Below are 22515 nucleotides of genomic sequence, written 5' to 3' on the forward strand. Positions count from 1 at the left end.
GTTTGGTGCATTGTGCAACAGTTCTCTGCTCTGTGGACGAGCACTGAGCAACATAAAGCATCAGGAGCATCAGCAATGGGGACAACTAGTACATAGGTGAGTATAATTTGAACAATTTTTAGAATCATTTCAATCTACATAGTAAGACCTGCTGAAGCGTGTTTAGATATGCCAGGAAACACATTAAAGAACGTCATAAGGTGGAATTCTGAGACCTTGCATAGCATCCCTATGATGCATTTGGCCCATCGAGTGCACACCGACTTTCCGACAGAGTATCCCACCAAGGCCATAACCACAAGTATTTACCCACTAATCTACCTGACCTACACTTCTTGGGACACTAGAGGGTAATTTAGCAGGCCAATCCACCAAACCTACACATCTTTGAACTGTGGTAGGAAACTGGAGCGTCCAGAGGAAACCCATGCAGACATAGGGAGAACATGCAAACCACACAGACAGTGATCCAAAGCTGGAATCAAACCCTGATCCCTATTGCAGTGAGGCAGCAGACCTAACCAGTGTGCCGCTGTGCCACCTCACAGCTGTGCAATAGTTTCTACACGTGCAGATTCACTTCAACAGTCAACAACTGTATAAGCTGTCAAATCATGGCCCATTCTTTCCTTGGTAAATGACAACAAAAAAAAATGCAAAGTGTATAGATTCTCTCAGCCAGAAATGAATTTGCTTTCTAGGTAGGCAGGCAGCCAAACCACCAAATAGTCCTCACAAAACCTCAGATATCCATTCTTGGACCCAGTGGTATTGTCATTGGATTAGTAATCCGGAGACCTTGGGCAAGATCTGGGGACTTGGGTTCAATGCCCACTGCAGCAGATGGTGATATTTGAATTCAATTAAAAAACCTGAAACTGATCAATTGTCATAAAAACCTATCTGGTTCACTATGTCCTTTTGGGAAAGTAAACTGCCATCCTTGTCCTAGTCTGGCCCACATGTGACTCCAGACCCATAATAATGAGGCTGACTCTCAAATACTCTGAATTGGAAGACAGTTGGGGATAGGCAATAATGCTGGCTCAATCAGTGACACCCACGTCCAATTAATGAATAAAAACTCAATATTTTTCAGTCATCAGCATTTACTAGTGTAAACAATATTACAACATTGGAGAAAATGATCATTGGGAAAACACTATATTGTTCTCTCCCCTTTCCCCAACACAACTGGATAAATTAAAACATGAGACAGCGGGATACTGTTTTTACAGAAAAATCATATGCAGATCTTCAGGAACAACAAAGTCTAGCATACCTAACCACGATGCTGCTATAGGGTACTTGCTACAGGGATACAAGATACTCTCATGCTTTTCTTGCAGCTCTTCCTGTAAAGGGTTAATGGTTGTGTTAATTGTAAAATGATGTTAATACTGATGGATGGATGACATCAGTCAGATGACCAAAACAATCCCAAGGGAGGAAAACAGAACAGACTGTTCCGAGAACAATATATTTACCATGAGGTCTTTGATTTAAATAGTGTAAATAAATAGTTTCAAGAAAAGCTACGTACTAAGTACTATCTCCAAGTCATTCTTAGAGCAAGTAAAACCACACAGAGTCTGAAAACACCATAAGGGCAACAAGCCAAACCATGGTGCTGCTGCTGGAGGCTATAGTTTAAGAAAATGGAGTCCACAGATTGGTGATTTGGGGGTGTGGGCCATGGAACAGCTCGACTTTGCAAAAAATAAAAATAAGACATACCCCAGTAGGGACAGTGAAGGAACCATTCAAAGTCTACAGCCATTGATCAGCCATTTTCAACATATTGAGGGTACACAGCAACAATAATGATGGGAGCTCTGGCATCAACAGTTTAAAAGACAGTGAACAGCTTTGGCTTTGCAATAACACAAAAACACCAGGTCATTATCCTTTCATATGCAATTGCAGACACGGCTGATGTTCTAGCAAGACAAGGAGTTGAGGTGATCTCAGGGTCCAAAGAAATTTTGAGAGCCTTCAATAATTACTTCAGCCCCAAGTAGAATCTAGTCACAGAACAGGTGACAGTCAACTAGGAATCAAAGGCAGGATAAATTCATTGATTCATTTATTAATGAGTTGTATAGACTAGCCAGTAGTTGTGGCCATGAAGCTTTAAAAAGAGTTAATTACAACCACATTATGGACGGCATGTTTGACAAGGCACTGTCAGATGTCTTACAAATCACTGAGGATTTAACATTCGAGAAGGCCAAACAGTTTAAAAGGCAGGTGGAACCATGGAAGCAAAACCGGGGTATATTTCGTTGAAATATCAACTCGAGAGAACTAGATCCAGTATGCAGGCCCAAATTTGGGAGACCTGCACCCTGAAAATCCTGCGAAAAAGCCCACCAAAAGCAAAGGGTTAGGAAGAACCTTTTCAACTATTTAAAATATTCCAGATGTGGCATCAAAAAGCAGTATGCCATTGTTTCTTTGTGATAAGACTGGATATTTTTGCCAATTCAGCAAATCTAAAACATAATTTAAAGGAAGACAGATAGAAAATGCTTCAACCATTTTGAAATCCAAGGAAACTGAAAAGATGCACCAGGGTTACAGGATTGCCAGCTGAGACTCAAGCACTCAATGTGCTTAGGAAAGTTCAGACAAGAGCTTCAGTTGATCAGGCCACCTAACAAGACTTGATGTTGATCTCCAAGGTGGAAGCATATTCTTCATCAATAACAAGCACCCTACCAGCCTCTGTGGATAAACTGTGAGGGATTAGAAAAGCCCAGTTGAAGAGCACAGAATGCAGTCACACCAAAAGACTCTGCTAAGATGGTTTGCCTGAACATATCCCAAACAAACAATCAAGTGTTAGGACTATACCAACAACAAAAACACCTGACAATCGTTGACAATCTTCTAGTCTTCCATGAAGGTCTAGAAATCCCAAGAGCAATGTGAGAACACGTTCTCCAAAGTCTCCATGGTGGTCATTTGGGCATTTCCAAATGCAGAGTACAAACAAAATAATCAATATGGTGGCCAGGAATTTTAAAGTCATAGAAGATCTTATTCTGACATACATACTTGTGCAATTACAGTCAAAAATCAAAAGATCCATTAATACTGTCAACATTTCCATCCAGACTATGCAAAGGGTAGGAATGGACCTGTTGATTTCCAAGGAAAAATCCACCTCATCATTGACTACTACTCTCTTTGGTTGGAAATTAATAGACTCCATACCACAACGGCAGAAGTTCTAGTAAAAGTACCAGACAACGGGCTGTGTACATTTATGTACGTTTTATGTACATTTCTGACAATTTCAGCAGTTTGTCACACCACCAACAGACTTATGTAGAAGCAGATGGAGGTGTAAAAACTATCAAAATGTTGATGTAAAAAAGATGCCCTAGAGTTAGCCTTACTTAATTGAGCTGGGAGGAGATAAGAGGAAGAAGGGCCAAGTCATCCAGTTCTAAGCTGCATTCTGTGTGTTTTTTGGAGTACCAATTCACAATAAAATTTATCAAAAGTTAGAAAAAAAATTATAGGGCGATGCCATTAAGTAATTGCTTTTAGTCAGGATGACCTATGGGGCAAAGGTTAGAGACCCAACTTCATTCATTGCAACATAACCTCAGACCCAATATCACCTTACAAGGTGATGACTAAGGAGTCACAGCAAACACAAAGACAAACATTCCAACTGATAAAATCTCTAACATAGAGCAGAAACACTATCCATGTTAGTTAGGTGTGGATAAGAGAGTGAGGTGAAAGATACAGTCATAGAGCAAACTTAAACAGAAAGGCTCTAATACTCTTGGAAACCGCAAGGAAACCAATCAGTTCAGTATTAACTTTGTTCATTCAATCCAGCTCATATTGCAAGGCAGCAAAGTAGCCCTCGGTGTTATACCCCGGTGTTAAATTGCAGGTGCTCTTTTTTGGGAGGGGGTATGGGAGGGTAGGGGGAAAAAAGAGAGATTTGTAGGTTTGACAGAAGTGTCAATCATATTTAGGGAATAGCCCATGTCTCTTGGAAGTTAAATCTGCATCATCTTATTTCCCAGAAGGATAAACAATGGAGCCTTTCATTCAAAGAAAGGCACGTAAGCTCAATATTGGGATTTTCTCACCAGTTGGTGTGACATACCATTACTGAACTTGAAACACGCTGCTTTGATTCAGGAAAGATGTCATTTTAGTGATGTAGATATGGACTGGCAGTTCATGTCTTGCTGGCATTGACCATGTAGAAGTTCAGTGAGATCTCATTCACTCCAGAATACCACAGAAATTACTCAGTAGCTGAAGATCTTGTTCCAAAAGCTGACAGCAATCTTTCAAATCTCTGCCAAGACATTTTATCTTGATATGTTGCTCTTACCTGTAGACCAGGTAACTGACGTCTGGCATTCTCCGTACAGGCTAGAAGAAAATGTTGCATCTGCCACCTACACCTCAGGTTCCATAGCCATGATCTACTGCTGCTCTTCCTTGACTTACTGCATCTTTAGCAATGCAGAAACCCAAGTTGTAAAGTTCATTGAATTATCAGGTGGTGGTAAAATCCATGGACTAAAATCACCCATTCTATTTACCATTGTAATTTCATCAGATAAATTTGATGCTTCGTCAACTTTAAAGTAGGAGATATTAGTAACATGGGAATGAAGTACATCTGTCACTATCAGGCTAATGCAAATAATTGCTGTTCTTTTATACATATTTCAAGCATGTGCTTGCTCTAAAAGGCACAGATCAAATAAAATTTCAAAGTGAACATCTCAACCTATATTTCTCAGAGTGATTGATATTAGAGTAAGATCATTTGCATTCAGTGGTGACCTTCTATTGAGTTTTGCAGGAAACACAAGTGAAGAGATGAGGAAAAATTGTACCAGGAGGTTCAGCTGAACATCATGCACTTCACATCCTGGGCTAACGTTATGATGAATCTGAGTATTTCAATTTCCATTTCTTGCAAGTAGCCATCAATTGATGACAAAAATCTCCGCTCATTTCAAGAATTGTGGGCACTTGGGCTCCTTTAGAGAAACCGCCTAGCCTGGGTCTGCTGGTCTTAATAAAAGAACTTGGGAAAAAGCATCAAATACAATTGGAGTATGCCCATGACCATCTTAAGACAGATTTCTGTGCAATTATGCAGCAGTTTGTAAATGAACATAAACATAGTTATGGATAGTTGATTCAGTACCATCATGAAACAGTGACCAGTGGAGATCCTGAAAGGAATCACTCATTCTTGTGTTGTCAGCATATTATGAAGTAATAATATACATCTTCCTGGGAAGGATGCATGCTTCATTACTGTTGTGAAATACTGGCAAACTCCTGGATGAACTAATATGCGAAAGATAATTGTTTTAAATGAACCATTCTTAAAGGAACATTTCAAAAGAGATCCACACAAATGGGGACTTTCTTCTTTTGTCCCCAATTACCTGGCACTGAAAATTAATTGAAGCAGCTTACCTGTGCGAACTGTTATTTTCTATAACAGCAGTCCCAAGTTGGAAGACGGGTAGGACTATCAAGGATTCTTAGCACTCCAAGCCCGAGTATATGGCAGCTAAGTTTTACAACCATGCAGATGACATGGATTCAACATCCAACACCCTCTGGACTTCAATGATGAATCAGACAGTGCAAATCACTGGTTATTAATAACCAATGACAACAAGAATGACAAAGAATTAGGAGGATTTCGAATGAAGGGTCATAAAATCTGAAACATTAAACCTACCTTCCTCTCTCCAGAGATGTTGCTTGACTAGAATGTTTCCAGTTTTATTTTAGATTTTCTGCATCTGTAGTATTTTGCTTTTCATGAATTAAAAGCTCTCTTTTCATCTACCTACTATTCCACAAGGTTGCAGTTTTCAGGCTAATTACCTTCACTAGCTCAGTTTTGATGGCAACAGTCCTGCAAAGCTGATGGGTTGAATTTATACTGTGTAAAATTAATAAAAGTATCAAAATAAATAAATGAACATCCTCTAAAATAATAAAGGAGTTTGATATGAATGCAGTAGAGAATTCATCACCAATATCACAGCAGAATTTCGAACAGTAAGTTGGAATTACTTTAAAGTGGGTTTTTTATTGCAGAATTTCTTTAGAAGAAATATTTCTTCTGCATTTGATCCAAGTAAAAGTACTTAAATTGTCAAAAAAATCCACAACAAAGCTGAAACTCAAACACACAATATTCAAAGCCTTATTTACTAAAACCTAAAATATATTAGTTTAGTATCAAGATTCACCTCTGCTTTAACTTAGCGAATTTCCAATTTATCCACATTTCTTCCTTAAAAATCAAAATATTTGTCATTTTACAATACTTAAATGGCCTTCAGTACCTGATCAGGACAATATACCTTTATATATTCAAAGCAAAACACAGATAGACTTTTCATTTTTTGAAATAAATTCTTGAAAGAAATAGACACTACTTTATTCTAAGAAAACTGTACAAATTATGGTGCACAAAAATGAAATATAAAACTATGTGCTCAAAGTGCAGCTTATAGATTACATTTATATATTGATATATTATAGATAAATTTAACCCATCAATACATGGTAAGATAGTCACTTAGAACAAATTTGAATATTGGAAAGAATGCTACAGAAATATCTAGACAAATATGTATTATCTCCCCCTTGAGGAGTAACAAGTATACTATTCGATAGGTGATATGTGCACGAATACTTCACAATTGATCAATAATCAGTTTGAAGTGATATTCCCCATTCTAATGTGCCAATTTGAAGAGGTTTTCTTTTTGTGTGCAGATTTCTTTTTAAATGAGGGCTCGTTAATTGCTTGTGATGGCGGTTCAAGGTGACCAATCAGCCCTTTGTATATATTTTATGCATCAGTTTCACAGATGGAACTTTCAATAAACTGTCTGATATGCAGACAACTGAGTTTCAGAAATGCCAGGTGGGTGCTCAAACATGAGCACTGAAAAATACCAATTTATCATCTGCTAAAGGACCAGTTCATTTGCTTGTGTTAGTTCAGGTTATTACTTGCAGTTTTTACTCCTCACTCCTGAACTTGTGCACCCACAATGGTATTGAGAGCCACAGATTTGATACCCCTGACTGCACCCTCAATAAAACAGTACTTCTTGCCATTTGTCCAAGTCCTTGCGTTCTGATGTTTCCAAGCAGACTAGAAATGTTTTCTTACCCCAAAACTTGGCTTTCAAGCATCACTGAGAGCACAAAGTTTTGTCCTAAATAAAGAATTCTTAAAAATTAAAAGTGGATTTTACGTAGGAGAATACTAGAGATTTTTTTTTTAAAGGTAGTGCTTAAACAAACTACATCACAATTACCGTGGCAATTTACACAACAGCATAACAGAATTGATCAGTTCTAGTGCTCCAGCCAGGATTTTCACAGTAAGGTGTCTCTGGCACAAAAATTATTACAACCCAGAACACAAATCGAACATCCTAAATATCTGTTACTTAGCAGTTAATAAACCAGTAGGAAAATGGAGGGGTGGTTACAAGTGTGATTAATGAGAGCAGAAAATATTCAAAAGAATGTGGCTGCACAAAGCTCATTGAAAACCATGTTAGAGTATTCTACTGAACACTAACTGGAGCACTGGTGCATCAGCATTTTTCACATGCAGACATCTCAAAGATACAACAGTGTAAAAATATTAAAATATTCAACACAGTCCTTAAATAAGAGTTGCAGCCTCCAGTGACCTTCCTAGCATTGCATCAAGGAAATACACTGCTAAGTATCCAGCTTGTTACATGCAAGTCTTCGTTGTCGAAACATGTGTGAAAGAGACCAGTCTTCTACAGGAGTTCTGAGTTCCCCATTTTTGGTGAAATGAGAGGCTAGGGGAGTAGACTTGTATATTTGCCACATTTTGAGAAAATTAAAATAATTACTTAAAAAGAAATTACACTAAAATACAAAAGCTTTGGTACACTTGGTAAATTTTCTGAGTAAATTTAACACAACAGCTTTTTATATATATATTTTATATATATATATAATATATAATATACACACACAGAAGATGAGCTCTTCCACATATGCCTTTAGTACTTAGTGATGAGCCAAAAGCAGTGCACTAAAGCATTTGTATGTGAAATGAAAATATGCAATTATGATGAACAGTAAATTAAGAAACGTGGGCTAAAAAGCAGGCTTCCTGCAGAAATATAAAATGGACTGAGATAGCAAGAGAAGGTGATGGGATGATTAGTTCAAATACAAAAGAACAAATACAAACAGATGGACAAAGACACAGGTCCACTGAGGAATCTGGTACGAGGTTTGCTACTAGATTTATAGGTCACTCTCTCAGACGTTTGGTGGAAAACCGTCCAGCCTGCGAATGAATATAAAGGGGAAAAAAACAAGACACTCGTAAAGTACATACAGCAGCGACTCGAAATCATCATTAATTTAGCTGGGTGGATTTAGCCTCCACAGCTTACTACTAATACAACTACGAAAGAATTTTAGTTAAAATTGATTATGTGCAAACAAATGCAGAGGAAAAAAAATCAAAGTTTAATCTTTGTCAACAAGATTTCATGAAGGAAAATTACTGAAAATTTACTGAACATAGATAACTTTCCTTAAGGATCTGCTATAAAGTAGTGCGTCATATTGAATAAATCTGCAATCAGCTCCCTCATACACAATTACAGTTAGAGTTATTTGGAATCATAGCTTTGCTTACAAAATCAGTTAAAATGAAAAACTGTAACACTGTTTGATTGCTAAAAATTTTAGTGAGTTTATAAATGCAGAACTACTCCATATAATCACAGAATTCCTCTAGCAAGGAGGCAGCCATCCGGCTCATCATGTCTGTAGCAGCTCTCTGAAAGAGCTAACTTGGTGCCACTCTCCTGTTTTTTTCCCATAATCTTGTACATTCTTCCTTTCAATTAAGTCTAGTTCCATCTTGAACGCCCCAGTTGTACCTGCCACCACCACACACAAGCAGTCCCAGTGCGAACAAGTTTCTCTTGATATCACTTTTGCTTCTTTTACCAATTACTTTAAATCTGTGTCCTCTCGTTCTCGATCCTGTCATATGTGAGAATAGTTTCTCCCCATCTATTCTGTCCAGACCCTTTGTGATTTTAAATCCCTTATTAAATCTCCTCTTGGCATTCTTTTCTCTACAGAAAACAGGTCTAACTTTGTCTAAAGACTCAAATAATCCTCACAGAATCCGTACAGCACGGAAAGAATCGTGTCTGCAAGGATCTCTGAAACAGCACCCACTCCCACGTCCGCAACCCCATGGCCAATCCACCTGAGCCACACATCGTTGGATTGTGGAAAGAAACTGGAGCATCTGGGGGAAACTCGCAGAGGATCTCAAAGCGCCACAGGGTCACCCAAGGTTGGAATTAAACCTGGGTCCCTCATGCTGAGACACAGCAGCACTAACCAATATGCCACCCTTCAATCTATCTTCATAAGGTTCTTTCTCAGGTTCTTCTCAAAAAAGAACCACATATTTATTGCTTTCCTATAACAGTAGTTTAAAATCACATTTTATTGTCCAGTTCTCACTATTTAGCATAGAGACTGTAAAATTGCCAGGAGCGAATGCTGCATTGTCGGAGGTGCCATCTTTCAGATGAGATGTTGAACCTGCTCAAATACAGGCAAAAGTGCCTAAGGCAGGGAAGTTCTCCAACTTTTATCCCTCAAGTACCATCACCATCACCTAGCCATCTGCCTCACTGTTGTTTGTGGGAACTTGCTGGCCATCATACTGCCTACAAAGCAATCATGATGACCATTCAAAAGTAATTTATTCACTATGAAGTGCTTTGTGATGTCATGAAAGATACCACACTAATGGAAATTATTTTATTCTTTGAACATATTGAAAAAATATGCATTAAGTGGTTTCTGGCATTAGATGCAAAGTTAAATAGCATACCTGTCGTATGATGCAAAACTACATTGCCCAATTTGCACACCCATAATAAATTATTCAACTCATCTGTAAATCTTTCTTAATCAATATTTATTACACCATATAATCCCAAGCAGTAACTGGCAATAGTTATAGCTTTACTAAATATAATTGGATGATTTAGTTAGCCAGCAGTTACCATGGATCTGGACTATAGCAAATCTGTTATTTTCCAATTGACTAGCTTTTGATATTAGAGGCACTGGCTGCAAATCTACATCTTCCAGTTCGATACATCAATTTGAACGTGTTGCTGAAATACTATATTGTAAACATTATAGTAATATCTGCTCAGAGAGTACAGTTTTATTCAAGATTAGGCACTATATCATAGCAGATGTTTATGGTTGTAATTAAGTACTTAACGGTACTATTATATACAACATTCAGTGATATGAATAGGTAAATCAGCATCTTGTTTTATTTCATTAAATTGGAAAGGCACACTAAACAGCTATTTAAAAACCCAATATTGTTTTGAATGTTCATAATATCCCCTAGGACATCAAGAGCTAATAAATCACTGTGGAATTTATAAAATAATTCCATATTAGTATTAATACAACATTTTATTAGCACAAACTGCATGAGCAGCCACTAAAGTGTGTCTGCCAGGACAGGAAACATATTGGATCATTAAAAGTACATATGACCAACAGGATAACGGGAGCTGGAAACATTAAAACTCACATACCATGGCTTTTTTAAATTTGGAAAGCTGTGACACCTAGACTTCTACCTCAAACCTTGTTGACACTTGTTTGGCTTTTCCAAAACAAGCTTTGAAAGGACATTTTTTATCTTGGAAACATAGGAAAGAAGCTTTCATGAAATCAAAGTTAAAAGATGGTGGTGGTTGCAAGATGGTCTAATAATTTTCTTTCCCCCAGATTTAAATGTTGGAAGGCTTTCAGATAACACAACTACTTTAGTGCAACTTGCATCCAAATGCAGAGTTAAAAAGTATTTCTGCAAGTTTTTGAAGTAATTAGTTATTAAAATAAAGGTTATTGTATTTAGTCCAGGGAAAGGTTAAAACCATTTACACAAAAGTCAGGCAATAAAAGTTACTTATTAACTTTTGATTATAACATAGTCTGATTCATTTTCATTTGAAATATGACAATTTGAGATAAACAAGGCTATCACAATTTACTATAAGGGTTCTTAATATTCAAATAAATTGCAAATATAAAATTGTTTTATTAATTATAATTCACTGACTGTAAAGCTACATTCAACTTAGTGTTTTGAAATCACAACTTTACATCCAGATTATAGCAAAAGCGTATTTTATAATGCTCTTAGGTTTTCAAATTTTCTGATTCTAAATATGTATATTGTTTTAAATGCCGGCAAACATTTAGTTTTTGAAAATGAGGCATCACATTTTTAAGGGCCAAAGTGAAGGATTGGGAAAAAAAACTTCCATTTTAACCGAGCCACAAACACTAACCCTTAGCCCAAGTTGAGTCATCCAGACACACTGCTGCACTGTGGGCAAACAGTACATTTACTTGTCTATTTCCCTTTTTGGGTGTACAGACTGCCTCCCATCTTCAAAATGTAGAATGGGATTCAGATGGGTTTAAAAGTTTTGTGGGACACAAGTAAAATTGGATATGTTCAATTAAGCAGGACAACAATAAAAATCAAACAGAAAATGGAATGGAAAGGATAGAGAGCAAGCTGAATTAGCATATCAACTTTTTCTAAAAAAGCTTCATTGTTGTAGTTTACATTTGTGAAGTTCTATTTTACAAGATCAAAGTAGAAATGTAAAAATGTGGTTGGCCAGTGAAGAATCAGATTTCTTTGGATCAGGCAGCAATATACATATTAATTATAAAATCAGGTTTCATGTTTTAATTCCTTTTTCATAACTTAATGCTATTTTTTAAAATGTTTGCAAGTTTTCCCATTATACTCTGGGTTATAAGTTCTGTGCTTTCTTTGAATTATTTGCCAATGACTGTGCCCAACATGCCAACCTTTCCTCTTAAGATTGCCTGCTTATTCTAGCTATCAGTCTAGTAAACATCTGAACCTCCTTCAATGCATTTACACCCTTCCTTAAATTGAATCCAAAATTGAACACGGTATTAGAGATATGGTCTCACCAATGCCCTGTATAACTGATATGGAGTTGCCAGCGTTGGACTGGGGTAAGCAAAGTAAGTAATCTCACAATACCAAGTTAAAGTCCAACAGGTTTATTTGGTAGCATGAGCTTTCAGAGCACTGCTCCTTCATCAGGTGAGTGCAGGATTTGTTTCACAAACAGAGCATATATAGACACAAACTCAATTACAAGATTATCTTGTAATTGAGTTTGTGTCTGTATATGTCCAATACATCAGGACTTTCCAAAGGACTTCACAGACACAAGGATGAGTGCTGGTAATGTTGTTGGCACAAGGGCACACTCTTATACATGTTGCATTTAAGTATTAGCATTGGACTTTAACCTGGTGTTGTGAGACTACTTACAATACAATGGAAACATAACATTGATCCTTTTATGTTCAATTTACCTCATAACAAAGGATAAAATTCCACTAGCCTTCTTAATTACTTGCTATACCACTTCACTAACGTTTTGTGACTCATACACTAATACACCCAGATCCCTTTGCAGCTCTGAATTCTGCACTTATTCTCTGTTTAAGAAATACTCTTGTTCTTTTATTTTTCTTGCCAAAGTAAACAACTTCACATTTTCCCACACCATGCTCCATGTGCTAAATTTTTGGCTACTTACGCAAATAATCTATTTCTGTCTGCAAACTCCTTGCACCCTCTTCACAACATACTTTCCTATCTTTGCTATGTGTCAAATTAATTACCATGCCATACCATGCATCTAACTCACTGATATAAATTGTAAAAAGTTGAGACCCCAGCGCAGACTCCTGCGGGACTTCACCTGTCACATCTGCCAATCAGGACTAAGACCCACTCATGCATATAGTTTTCTGCGAGCCAGCCAATCTTCTATCCATGTTATTCCCCACACTACGAGCTTTTATTTTCTGTAACAAACTTTAATGCGACACCTTATCAAATACCTTCTGGAAATCCAAGTATAGTACATCTACAGACTCCCAATTTCCGTAGTGCACGTGAATCCTCTAAAGAGCTCCAATCAATTGGTTAAGCAGGGCTTCCCTTTCACAAAATCACCTCTATACTGACAATGTGTTGGTAAATAGAATTGCCAGAATAAGCTGGGCAATAGCTTGTTTACGCAAGAGACTGGAGAAAATGAGGCCTCAAACTTGCAACAACGCTTGCTTTGTACAAACTGCAGTAACATCTACACTTCTCCTGCCTGTGAGACAATCAAAGGACAAAATGCCCACATGGATGTATTTAAATATTTGGAATTCAAGCACCTATCATCAGAGCCTAGATCAGATGGGATAGTCCATGTAGCACGCATGACTAACGATAAGACATAATCATAACTTTAAAATTGGACATCTTCTGATAGGTAGGCCAAGATCAAGGGCTCCTTGATGGTGAATCTCAGGAAATCTGGCATGCCCACCACATACTGGGAGAAAAAGGCAGAAGAAAGAATTACCTCGGGTGCCATCGCAAGTAATTGCATAGTATCTTTCAAATAGTGAAGAATACAGGCCGCAAGTGACAAAACACAAGCTAGAAAGATTGGGTAGTCCCAACAAAATTGACAATTCACCCGTGCCCACTCAGGAAAGCCATGCAGATATGCAAATAGGTTCCACAGCCACTTTTTAGAACATACAATACAAAATTCGACATGTGAAAAAAAAGGCTATCTTTGATAACAGAAGGAAAGAGATAATAATATATTCAGATGCCTAACTTGGGGGTCGTTAATGGTGTTACGTAGTTCTATTTGCTTGCTTGGGAATACTAAGAGAAAAGGCCAAAGTTATTCCTTGGCTGGAGTTACAGGAGATGGGGAAAGGGCTTCACCAGGCAATGGGCTGCTACAGGAGTGGGCTACAAGTATTGGGTGAAATCGTGGCCTGTCTTTTAAACGTCAGCCCAGGTCTGACTTCAGCTAGCATGTATTGGCTATTAATAGTGAAGGTATCCATTATCTCTTGATGCTGCCTAACCTTACATGTCATCCAAGTTCCAACTGACATGTCTCACTGGTACTTTGTCTGCTCTGTAAGGAGAGGTAAAGGGTTACTGCACAAGGTAATACACTCAAAGTTCTGGGGAGGACTAAAAGCAGGTTTGGAGATTAACCCATACAACTTCACCTGCAGAAGGATCCTTGAATGCACTTGCATCATGCTGGATAATATCAAAACCTCTTTATAGCATTATTCAAGACTCAGGGCTTTCCAAAGAGCTTCACAGACAAGGATGAGTGCTGGTAATGCTGTTGGCACAAGGGCACACTCTTATACATGTTGCATGTATTAGCGCAAGTATTAGCGCCCAATTCTTCTGGACAGAAGTCTTGGAGACCAGAAGTGCTCCCATTGAGCTTGCCGTGTTCTCTTACTTAAGCGTTGATACAGCCCAGTAGTTAGAGGCTTACAAATTTCACTCTTTGTAGGAGAGTCCGGCATTTTTAAAAATAAGAAACAATGCAACTTCAAGTAAACAAAGTCACAATACTTATAGTAAATACATACTAGTATAGTGTCCACTAAACCAGACTTTTTTTGAACAGCTATGTACTGGATAGACATGCAAAATTTAATAGCAGATTCTCACATAAGGAAAAGACAATTGGTCCAAAAATGCACAGTAGTTAGATAATCAAATAAACTATTTGTGCTGCTTCCCTAATTAAACACCATATCCTGTTCAGTCACCATTTACATTTAGGGTCGTTGTCTTTATCAATTTCTTGTGCATATTTGAAGGGTGCAAATGACTCGGATGTTTTCTCCAATCTCTATGAACTAAATTACATATCCCATTTTGCATCTAATATCACAGCCAAACCTCGAAACAGAGAATGGAAAAACTACAGTTGCAAACCTATTAGTTTCACATAACAATCTACTATTAATCTCTCATATAAAACATGTGTTTAACATGTTTGCAGTTAACTTTCCCAAGCAGAATTAAGCACTAGTTTCTCCAGAATTTATACTTGTCTGTACTAAGCATATTCTTTATATTTGTATTTATGTCAGCAGAAAGCTAACCAGAGTCTTTGCAAGGTCAAGATGAATTCAAGCTAATACTGCGGTTATACTGCCAATTTTGCATTGATGCAAATTGTGTTTGGATATCCATCTACAAACATGTGACAGTTAATTCAGGGATATAGTCTTGATCTGATTCTTGAGCACATTAAAACCAAGAGAGTCATCTTGCAACTGTTTGGAGTTTATACTGAGTGCAGCCAGAGACAGTGAAAGCATTCATGGAGTTCATCAGGGAATACTGCAAGTTGAGAAACAGGTTTTGTGCCTTGGGCATTTGGTTTTCTCTTAGAGTTGACAATTGAAAGAGATAAGGAGAAAATAAAGACAATGTTCAACAATTTAGTAGTATAGTTAGATTAATGGATTACTGGGAATGTATTCCAGTGATCATTAAAAGGAAATTTGCAGTGAAAAGTGTGAACTAGTACATTTAATTTCATTAATAAGTTTTCCACAATTTTAACTGAAATGAGAATGATAATTTTGTATTAAGCATCAACCAAAATAGTTTTCTTGCATTTCTGATTGTAGTCTTCACTGTTGATTTTCTACTCATTATACATGCATTTTGGTAGATCGAACTCAAGTAGGACTTACTCAGTTACTGGGAGGGCTTTCAGGAGAGTTATAGAACAGAGAGATCTAGAGGTATAGGTTTATAGCTCCTTGAAAGTGCAGTCACAGGTGGACAGGGTGGGGAAGGCATTCAGCATGCTTGGTTTGATTGGTCAGAACATTGGATGCAATGTTGAAGTTGTACAAGACACTAGTAAAGCCATACTTGCAATACTGTGTTCAGTTCTGGTCACCCAATTATAGAAAGAATATTAAACTATTAAGAGTGCAGAAAAGATTTACTAGGACACTACTGGGTCTTGATGGTTTGAGTTATAAGAAGGGACTAGCTTAAATGGTAAAAACTGGGCAGCGTGGACAAGTTGGGCCAAAGGGCCTGTTTGCATGCTGTAAATCTCTATGACGTGTTACTCTTTTTTTAGTAGCAAGGCTGAATAGGCAGCATGGATAGTTAGGGTGAGTGATGTGTATACTGTATACAAACAGCAGTAAATCAAAGTCTAACTCTTCCCTCATCATCAGTCATATTGTTTTTTGTTATGCCTTATTAAAAAAATACTTGAGGTGAGGCGAGTTAGTTTCTGATGAGTAAAAATACTGTGTGGAAAAGGGTGTCAGTGCAAGATCTGCAAATTCTTGTATAATAAATATGTAGATTGCATTTATGGAATTAGAAGAGTGTAAAACATGCATTTTAATACTAGAGCAGATTAATACTTTAATGGTTAGTTTCAAATTTAACGAAATGGCTTATACTTGCTGGAGTTTAGTTTAAAGTTTATTTATTAGTGTCACATGTAGGTTTATATTCACACAGCAATGAAGTTACTGTGAAAATCCCCTAGTTGCCACACTCTGGTGCCAAGGGACCAGAATACACCAAGGGAGAATTTAGCACGGTCAATGCATTTGACCAGTATGTCTTTCCAGACTGTGGGAGGAAACTGGAGCACCCAGAGGAAACCCAAAGAGACACGGGGAGAATGTGCAAACTCCATATAGACAGTGACCCAAGCTGGGAATTGAACCTGGGTCCCTGGCGCTGAGACGCAGCAGTGCTAACCACTGTGCCACCCCAGAAGGATGAGCGCAGATCTAATCGAGGTGCATAAAATTTTAAAAGGGATTGTTTCCTCTTATGGGGCAATCTAGAACAAGAGATCACAGGTATAGATTGAGAGGTGATAGATTTAAAGCTGAGATGAGGATAAACTATTTTTCACAGAAGGTGGTGAGTCTGTGGAACTTACTGTCCCATAGCACAGTGGAGTCTGAATCATTGAATGGTTTCAAGGAGGAGAGAGGTAAATTTCTAATTTAAAAAAAGGGATAAAAGGATCTGGGGAACAGTTGGGGAAAGTGGATTTGAGGCCGGGAGAGATCAGCCATGATCTGATTGAATGGTGGAGCAGATTTGAAAGGCTGAATTTGCTTCTTCTGCTCCTTATTCTTATGTTACTGTGCATTCACTGACAGATCAATGCTAATGAAACTTTAAACTTCTTGACTGAGACTCTGGGGACGATTCACCCACGCCACTGTGCTGATTTTTTAGCACAGTGGGCCGGGAGATCTCAGCAGGGCCACGTTAGCACAATCTGTGCTGGGCATCTGGCCCCGAGCAGATCTCTCAGCGCCAGAAATAGGTGTGAAGCTGCCTAAGGCATTCAAGACATCATTTTAATTAGCGTGCCAATGACTGAAGTCTCCAGACCCACTAACCTCTCCTCCCACCCTGCCAGTAGTATTTCACTCCAGCATTGGTTACAGTAGCGTTTCACTAACAGGGAACTGGCGGCCTGACCCCTGCCCCCGCGGGAGTGAAGTTTTTTTTGGGGGTGGGTGCAATCAGGACATTGGCACCTTGGCAGTGCCGAACTGGGCCCCTGGCACTGCCCAAGGGGTAAAGTGCCAATGCCCAGTGGACACCTTGGTCCCACTATCACTCTGCATACAGATTGCGAGTAGAGGGAGGCCAGCAATTGGAGCTGGCCATCAAAGTTCAGTGGGGCGGTTCAAGGCTGGGGGCCCAGGCAATTGAAGTTGGGGTAGGGAGAGTGGTGAGAGAGCTGGCGTTGCGGGGATCATGGGGTTGGCCAGCGATTGAGTTCACCATCAACTGGGAGGTCGGCAATGCAGGCCCATTGCGCATGTGCTAATCCCAGCACTGACAGATTGGCACATGCACAGTGACCCATTCAACGCTATGCTGCCAGCCTCCTGGGCAGGAATAGGCCCCACCCAATGATTTCTAATGTGATTCACGCTGGCACACTCAGCAGTGCACAGACTGTGGGAAATTCTCTGAAATGCCACTGATTAAAAACAGTGTGATTTACTCCAGTTTTCACACGAATTCCACATTTAGGATTTTTATTGAGGAAAACTGCCCCCTCTATTTTGCTACATATCTGATGGATGGAAGAGAAACTGGCCAAGACTGCATGTGTATCAAGCCCATCGGCTGTGAGAACGACCAAGAAACAGGGTGGCATTTCTGGGACTAACCAGGAGCTGAACTATATAATTTTCTCATGTAAAATCACCATGAAGGCCAAGACGAAAAAATGCTGCATTATTAAACAACTCTAAAATCTTCCTTTATTTTGAAACACCAAGGGTATCTAAGTATAAAATTATTTTTTGGGACCAAGATGAGCAAAATTGCTCCTCCTTTTTCACAAGAACAACATTGACTGCTGTCACCCAGGCCCATCTCCCATTCCAAACACAATTCATGACCTGCCTTCCTCTTGGCAGGGCCAACTGACATGTGCCAGTTAGCAAGCTACATTGGAACAACCATTCATGGTGTGCAGCTTGCCACATGTCCTGCTGACACGATTGGAAGGCTGGCTGGCTTACATTGCTGCTTGGCCACCCAACAGTTCTCAGAATTGATGCAGATGAGGAAGAGCATATAAAATATCTCAGCTGATCCGCCCAAAAAAGACCCCTCAATTTCCTTCCAATGGCAGCAACCAGTTGTTTATCCAATGGCACTGGGGTTTTTCACCTATAGATTGATTTTGATTTATTATTGTCACAGGTATTAACATAGTGAAAAGTATTGTTTTTTGCATGCTATACAAACAAAACACACCGTTCATAGAGAAGAAAACGAGAGAGTGCAGAATACATTACAGTCATAGCTAGGGTGTAGAGAAATTCAACTTAATGCAAGGTAAGTCCATTCAAAAGTCCAACATCAGCAGGAAAGCTGTTCTTGAGTCAGCTGGTACATGACCTCAGACTTTGGTATCTTTTTCCCGAACGAAGGTGGAAGAGAGAATGTCCAGGGTGTGCGGGGTCCTTGATTATACTGGCTGCTTTGCTGAGGCAGCTGGAAGTGTAGACAGAGTCAATGGATGGGAGGCTGGTTTGCATGATGGATTGGGCTACATTCACAAGCTTTTGTAGTTCCTTGCAGTCTTGGAGAGAGCAGGAGCCATACCAAGCTGTGATACCACCAGAGAAAATGCTTTCTATGGTGCATCTGTAAAAGTTGGAGTCGTAGCTGACATGCCAAATTTCCTTAGTCTTCTGAGAAAGTAGAGGCTTTGGTAGGCTTTCTGAATTATAGAGACAGCATGGGAGGACCAGGACAGGTTGGTGGTGATCTGGACACCAAAAAACTTGAAGCTCTCGACTCTTTCTACTTCGTTCCCATTGACGTAGACAGGGCGTATTCTCCTTTACGCTTCCTGCGGCCAATGAAAATCTCTTTCATTTAGTTGATCTTGAGGGAGAGATTATTGTTGCTGCACCAGCTCACCAAATTCTCTATCATTCCTGTACTCTGTCTTGTCATTGTTTAAGATCCGACCCACTACGGTGGTGTCGTCAGCAAACTTGAAAATCGAATTGGAGGGGAATTTGGCCATACAGTCATAGGTGTATAAGCAGTATAGTAGGGGGCTGAGCACACAGCCTTGTGGGGCACCAGTGTTGAGGATGATCATGGAGATGCAATTGTCTATCCTTACTGATTGTGGTCTGTGAGTTAGGAAGTTCAGGATCCAGTCACAGAGGGAGGTACCGAAGCCCAGGCCATGGAGTTTGGAGATGAGGTTCATGAGAGTAATAGTGATGAAGGCTGCGCTGTAGTCAATAAACAGGAGTCTTACATAGGTGTCCCTGTTATCTAGGTGTTTAGTGCATACTTCTCTACCTAGAAACCTGTTTCATGTATTGATCATTTGAAGTTGAGGGTTTCTTATCATGAGCTAAATTTTCCTTTTCTTACTAATTATAGACCATGGCTCATAGCACTGCCATAGATTATGCTGGTTGAGCTCTAAAGGACAAAGCTAAAAGACTGGGTCTGTGGCAGATTGTGAGGAAATCAAGACGGAAAAGCATATTTGACTTCATTTGCATCAAGCCACCTGCCATGATTTATCTATTCACAGGAGTGACCATCACATCGTCCTCGTGAAGATGAAACCCTGTCTTCACATTGAGAACGTGCTGTGTGGCACTACTGGCATGTATTTTGAACAGATCTAGCAATTCAAGATTGGGCATCCATGAGGTGCTGCAGGCCATCATCAGCAACAGAATTATACTTAACCCCAATCTGTAACCGCGTAGTCTAGCATATCTCCCACTCTGCCATTACTACCAAGTGAGGGGATCAACACTAGTTCAAAGTGCAGGACAGCATTCCAGGTGTAGCACCTGGTGTACAGAAAAATTAGTGTCAACCTGGCGAAACTGAAATATAGGAGTACCCGTGTGCCAAACAGCATAAGCAGCAAGTTATAGACTGAGCTAAGCAATCCCACAACCAAGGGATCAGGTCCAAGCTCTGCAATCCTGCCACATCCTGTCGTGAATGGTGGTGGACAATTAAACAACTCACTGGAGGCAACAGCTCCACAAATATCCCCAAAACCCAGCACACCTGTTTCCACCAAGTCACATCAAACAAAATTTTTAACTGAGGCTAACAACTGTGCAGCATTCAAAACTGTATCAACATTTTGCTAACAACCTTAATTTGAAGTAAACAATTTCACAAACAGTAAAACCAGCAACATCATCCTTTTCAGCTTTGACAAAGGGTCATCTGGACTTGAAACTCTTTTCTCTCCTTAAGATGCTGCCAGACCTGCTGAGATTTTCCAGCAATTTTCTTTTTTGGTTTCATTCTTTTCAAATTTCACCATTAAAGAGTTGGCTTCAGCTTTCTGAATTTGATAGGGTTATGTTCGAAAATATTTCCATTATATCAATAAAGTTTAATTTTAAAGTGAAAACAGCACTTGCACAAGCGGATCCCACCTGGTTTCGCTAATTCTTTCTACAGTGAAATGTTTTCATGTAAACATGATTGCGACATGTTCCAACGATGTCTAGAAGCCGAAAAAGAGGCATACAAGTTTTGAATAAAGTCAAAATAATGGATGGCTGCTTCTCAGGACTCGGCTGCAACATTGTTTTAATTAACTTCATGAATGACTGGAACATGGGATGAATAATGCAGGGACTTGCACTATTTACGTTTGCTTGTAGACCTGAATATTTTCCTGCCATACTTGTGGCATTATTGAAATTCGATGTCTAAACCTAAATTTGCAATGACTTCCAAAGCCATCGTCTCCAGATGCTCAGAAGCGCAGGAATGCAGCTGGACACAACAGAGAAATTGCCCCACAACTTCATCATCACTGGTCACATATCACTTAAAATTAATGTTAATGGGTCCACATGACTCAGATAGTATTTAGCATCTTGTACTTCATTAGTGAATTGGTTTCTAAACCGTCCTAATGATGAGACTGTTGTGGGTTCTGTGCATTAAAAAGGTGGTCTTCCCTGAACCACAATATTGATAACTTTCTGAATGCTCTTTGAGAAGCTCATCAACTTTTCTGAAAATTTCAAGAACAGGCTAAAACATTACTTCAAGTTGACAATGATGACTCATCATGTCTTCTTAGAGATAGTCCCATATAAGACAGCTGTTTGACTGTGGCAACAAGATGTTTCAGCATTTTCTTCAAGTAAGAGCAGTTCTTTTCAAACTGAGCCCATAATGCAGAATCAATTCTTCTAGATACTTTACAACTTTGAATGAGTGTGCACATAGCTTAGATGTGCGCTTCAGAAGCTTCACGATCAGCAAGATCTCTTGAAATGGTTTTCCAGTTAGATTACCCGTTGGCAAAGGTTTGTTTCCTTGAATAATTTGCAAGCATAATGGTAGACTGCCTTAGAGATTCCCAAAAAAGAAAATCAATCAACTTCTAATTTTGTCATCCCATTTCTATTCACCCTCGGAAAATGGGACTTAAGACTTCTAACCCGCTCAAACACATTTCTCAACCTTTTCATGCTACCTATATTTCCTGATTTGTTTAGTACAAAATATTCTATCCATTTGATTTGTTATTGTCACATGTATCAGCTTAGTGAAAAGTATTGTTTCTTGTGTGCTATACAGACAAAACATACCGTTCATAGGAGAAGGAAACGAAGTGCAGAATGTAGTGTTACAGTCATAGCTAGGGTGTAGAGAAAAATCAACTTAATGCAAGCTAAGTCCATTCAAACATCTGACAGCAGCAGGGAAGAAACTGTTCTTGCGTCGGTTGGTATGTGACCTCAGACTTTTGTATCTTTCTCCTGAAGAAGATGGAAGAGAGAACGTTCAGGGTGTATGGCGTCCTTAATTCTGCTGGTTGCTCTGCTGAGGCAGCGGGAAGTGCAGGCAGTGTCAACAGATGGGAAGCTGGTTTGTGTGATGGATTGGGCTGCATTCATGACCTTTTGTAGTTC

At 39.1% G+C, this 22515-nt stretch overlaps 1 protein-coding gene across 9 annotated transcripts in view; it reads right to left on the bottom strand.

The window, feature by feature from the left end:
• The window catches only part of wnk2 (WNK lysine deficient protein kinase 2), a 193739-nt gene that overhangs the window by 13073 nt on the left and 158151 nt on the right, over positions 1–22515 (bottom strand). For 6 of the 9 annotated variants that reach the window (XM_080182377.1, XM_080182406.1, XM_080182369.1 and 3 more), the window contains one exon: positions 8276–8374. The exons of 2 other annotated variants lie outside the window; for them this stretch is intronic. In XM_080182377.1, the coding sequence (XP_080038503.1) occupies positions 8276–8374 (99 nt within the window). Of the gene's footprint in view, positions 1–8275; positions 8375–18670; positions 18749–22515 lie in introns of those variants that run through there. One more of the 9 variants, XM_080182415.1, reaches the window with a different exon arrangement.

The sequence above is a fragment of the Carcharhinus amblyrhynchos genome, chromosome 3, assembly GCF_965287045.1.
Source record: "Carcharhinus amblyrhynchos chromosome 3, sCarAmb.v2.hapA, whole genome shotgun sequence".
NCBI classification, from domain to species: Eukaryota; Metazoa; Chordata; class Chondrichthyes; order Carcharhiniformes; family Carcharhinidae; genus Carcharhinus; species Carcharhinus amblyrhynchos.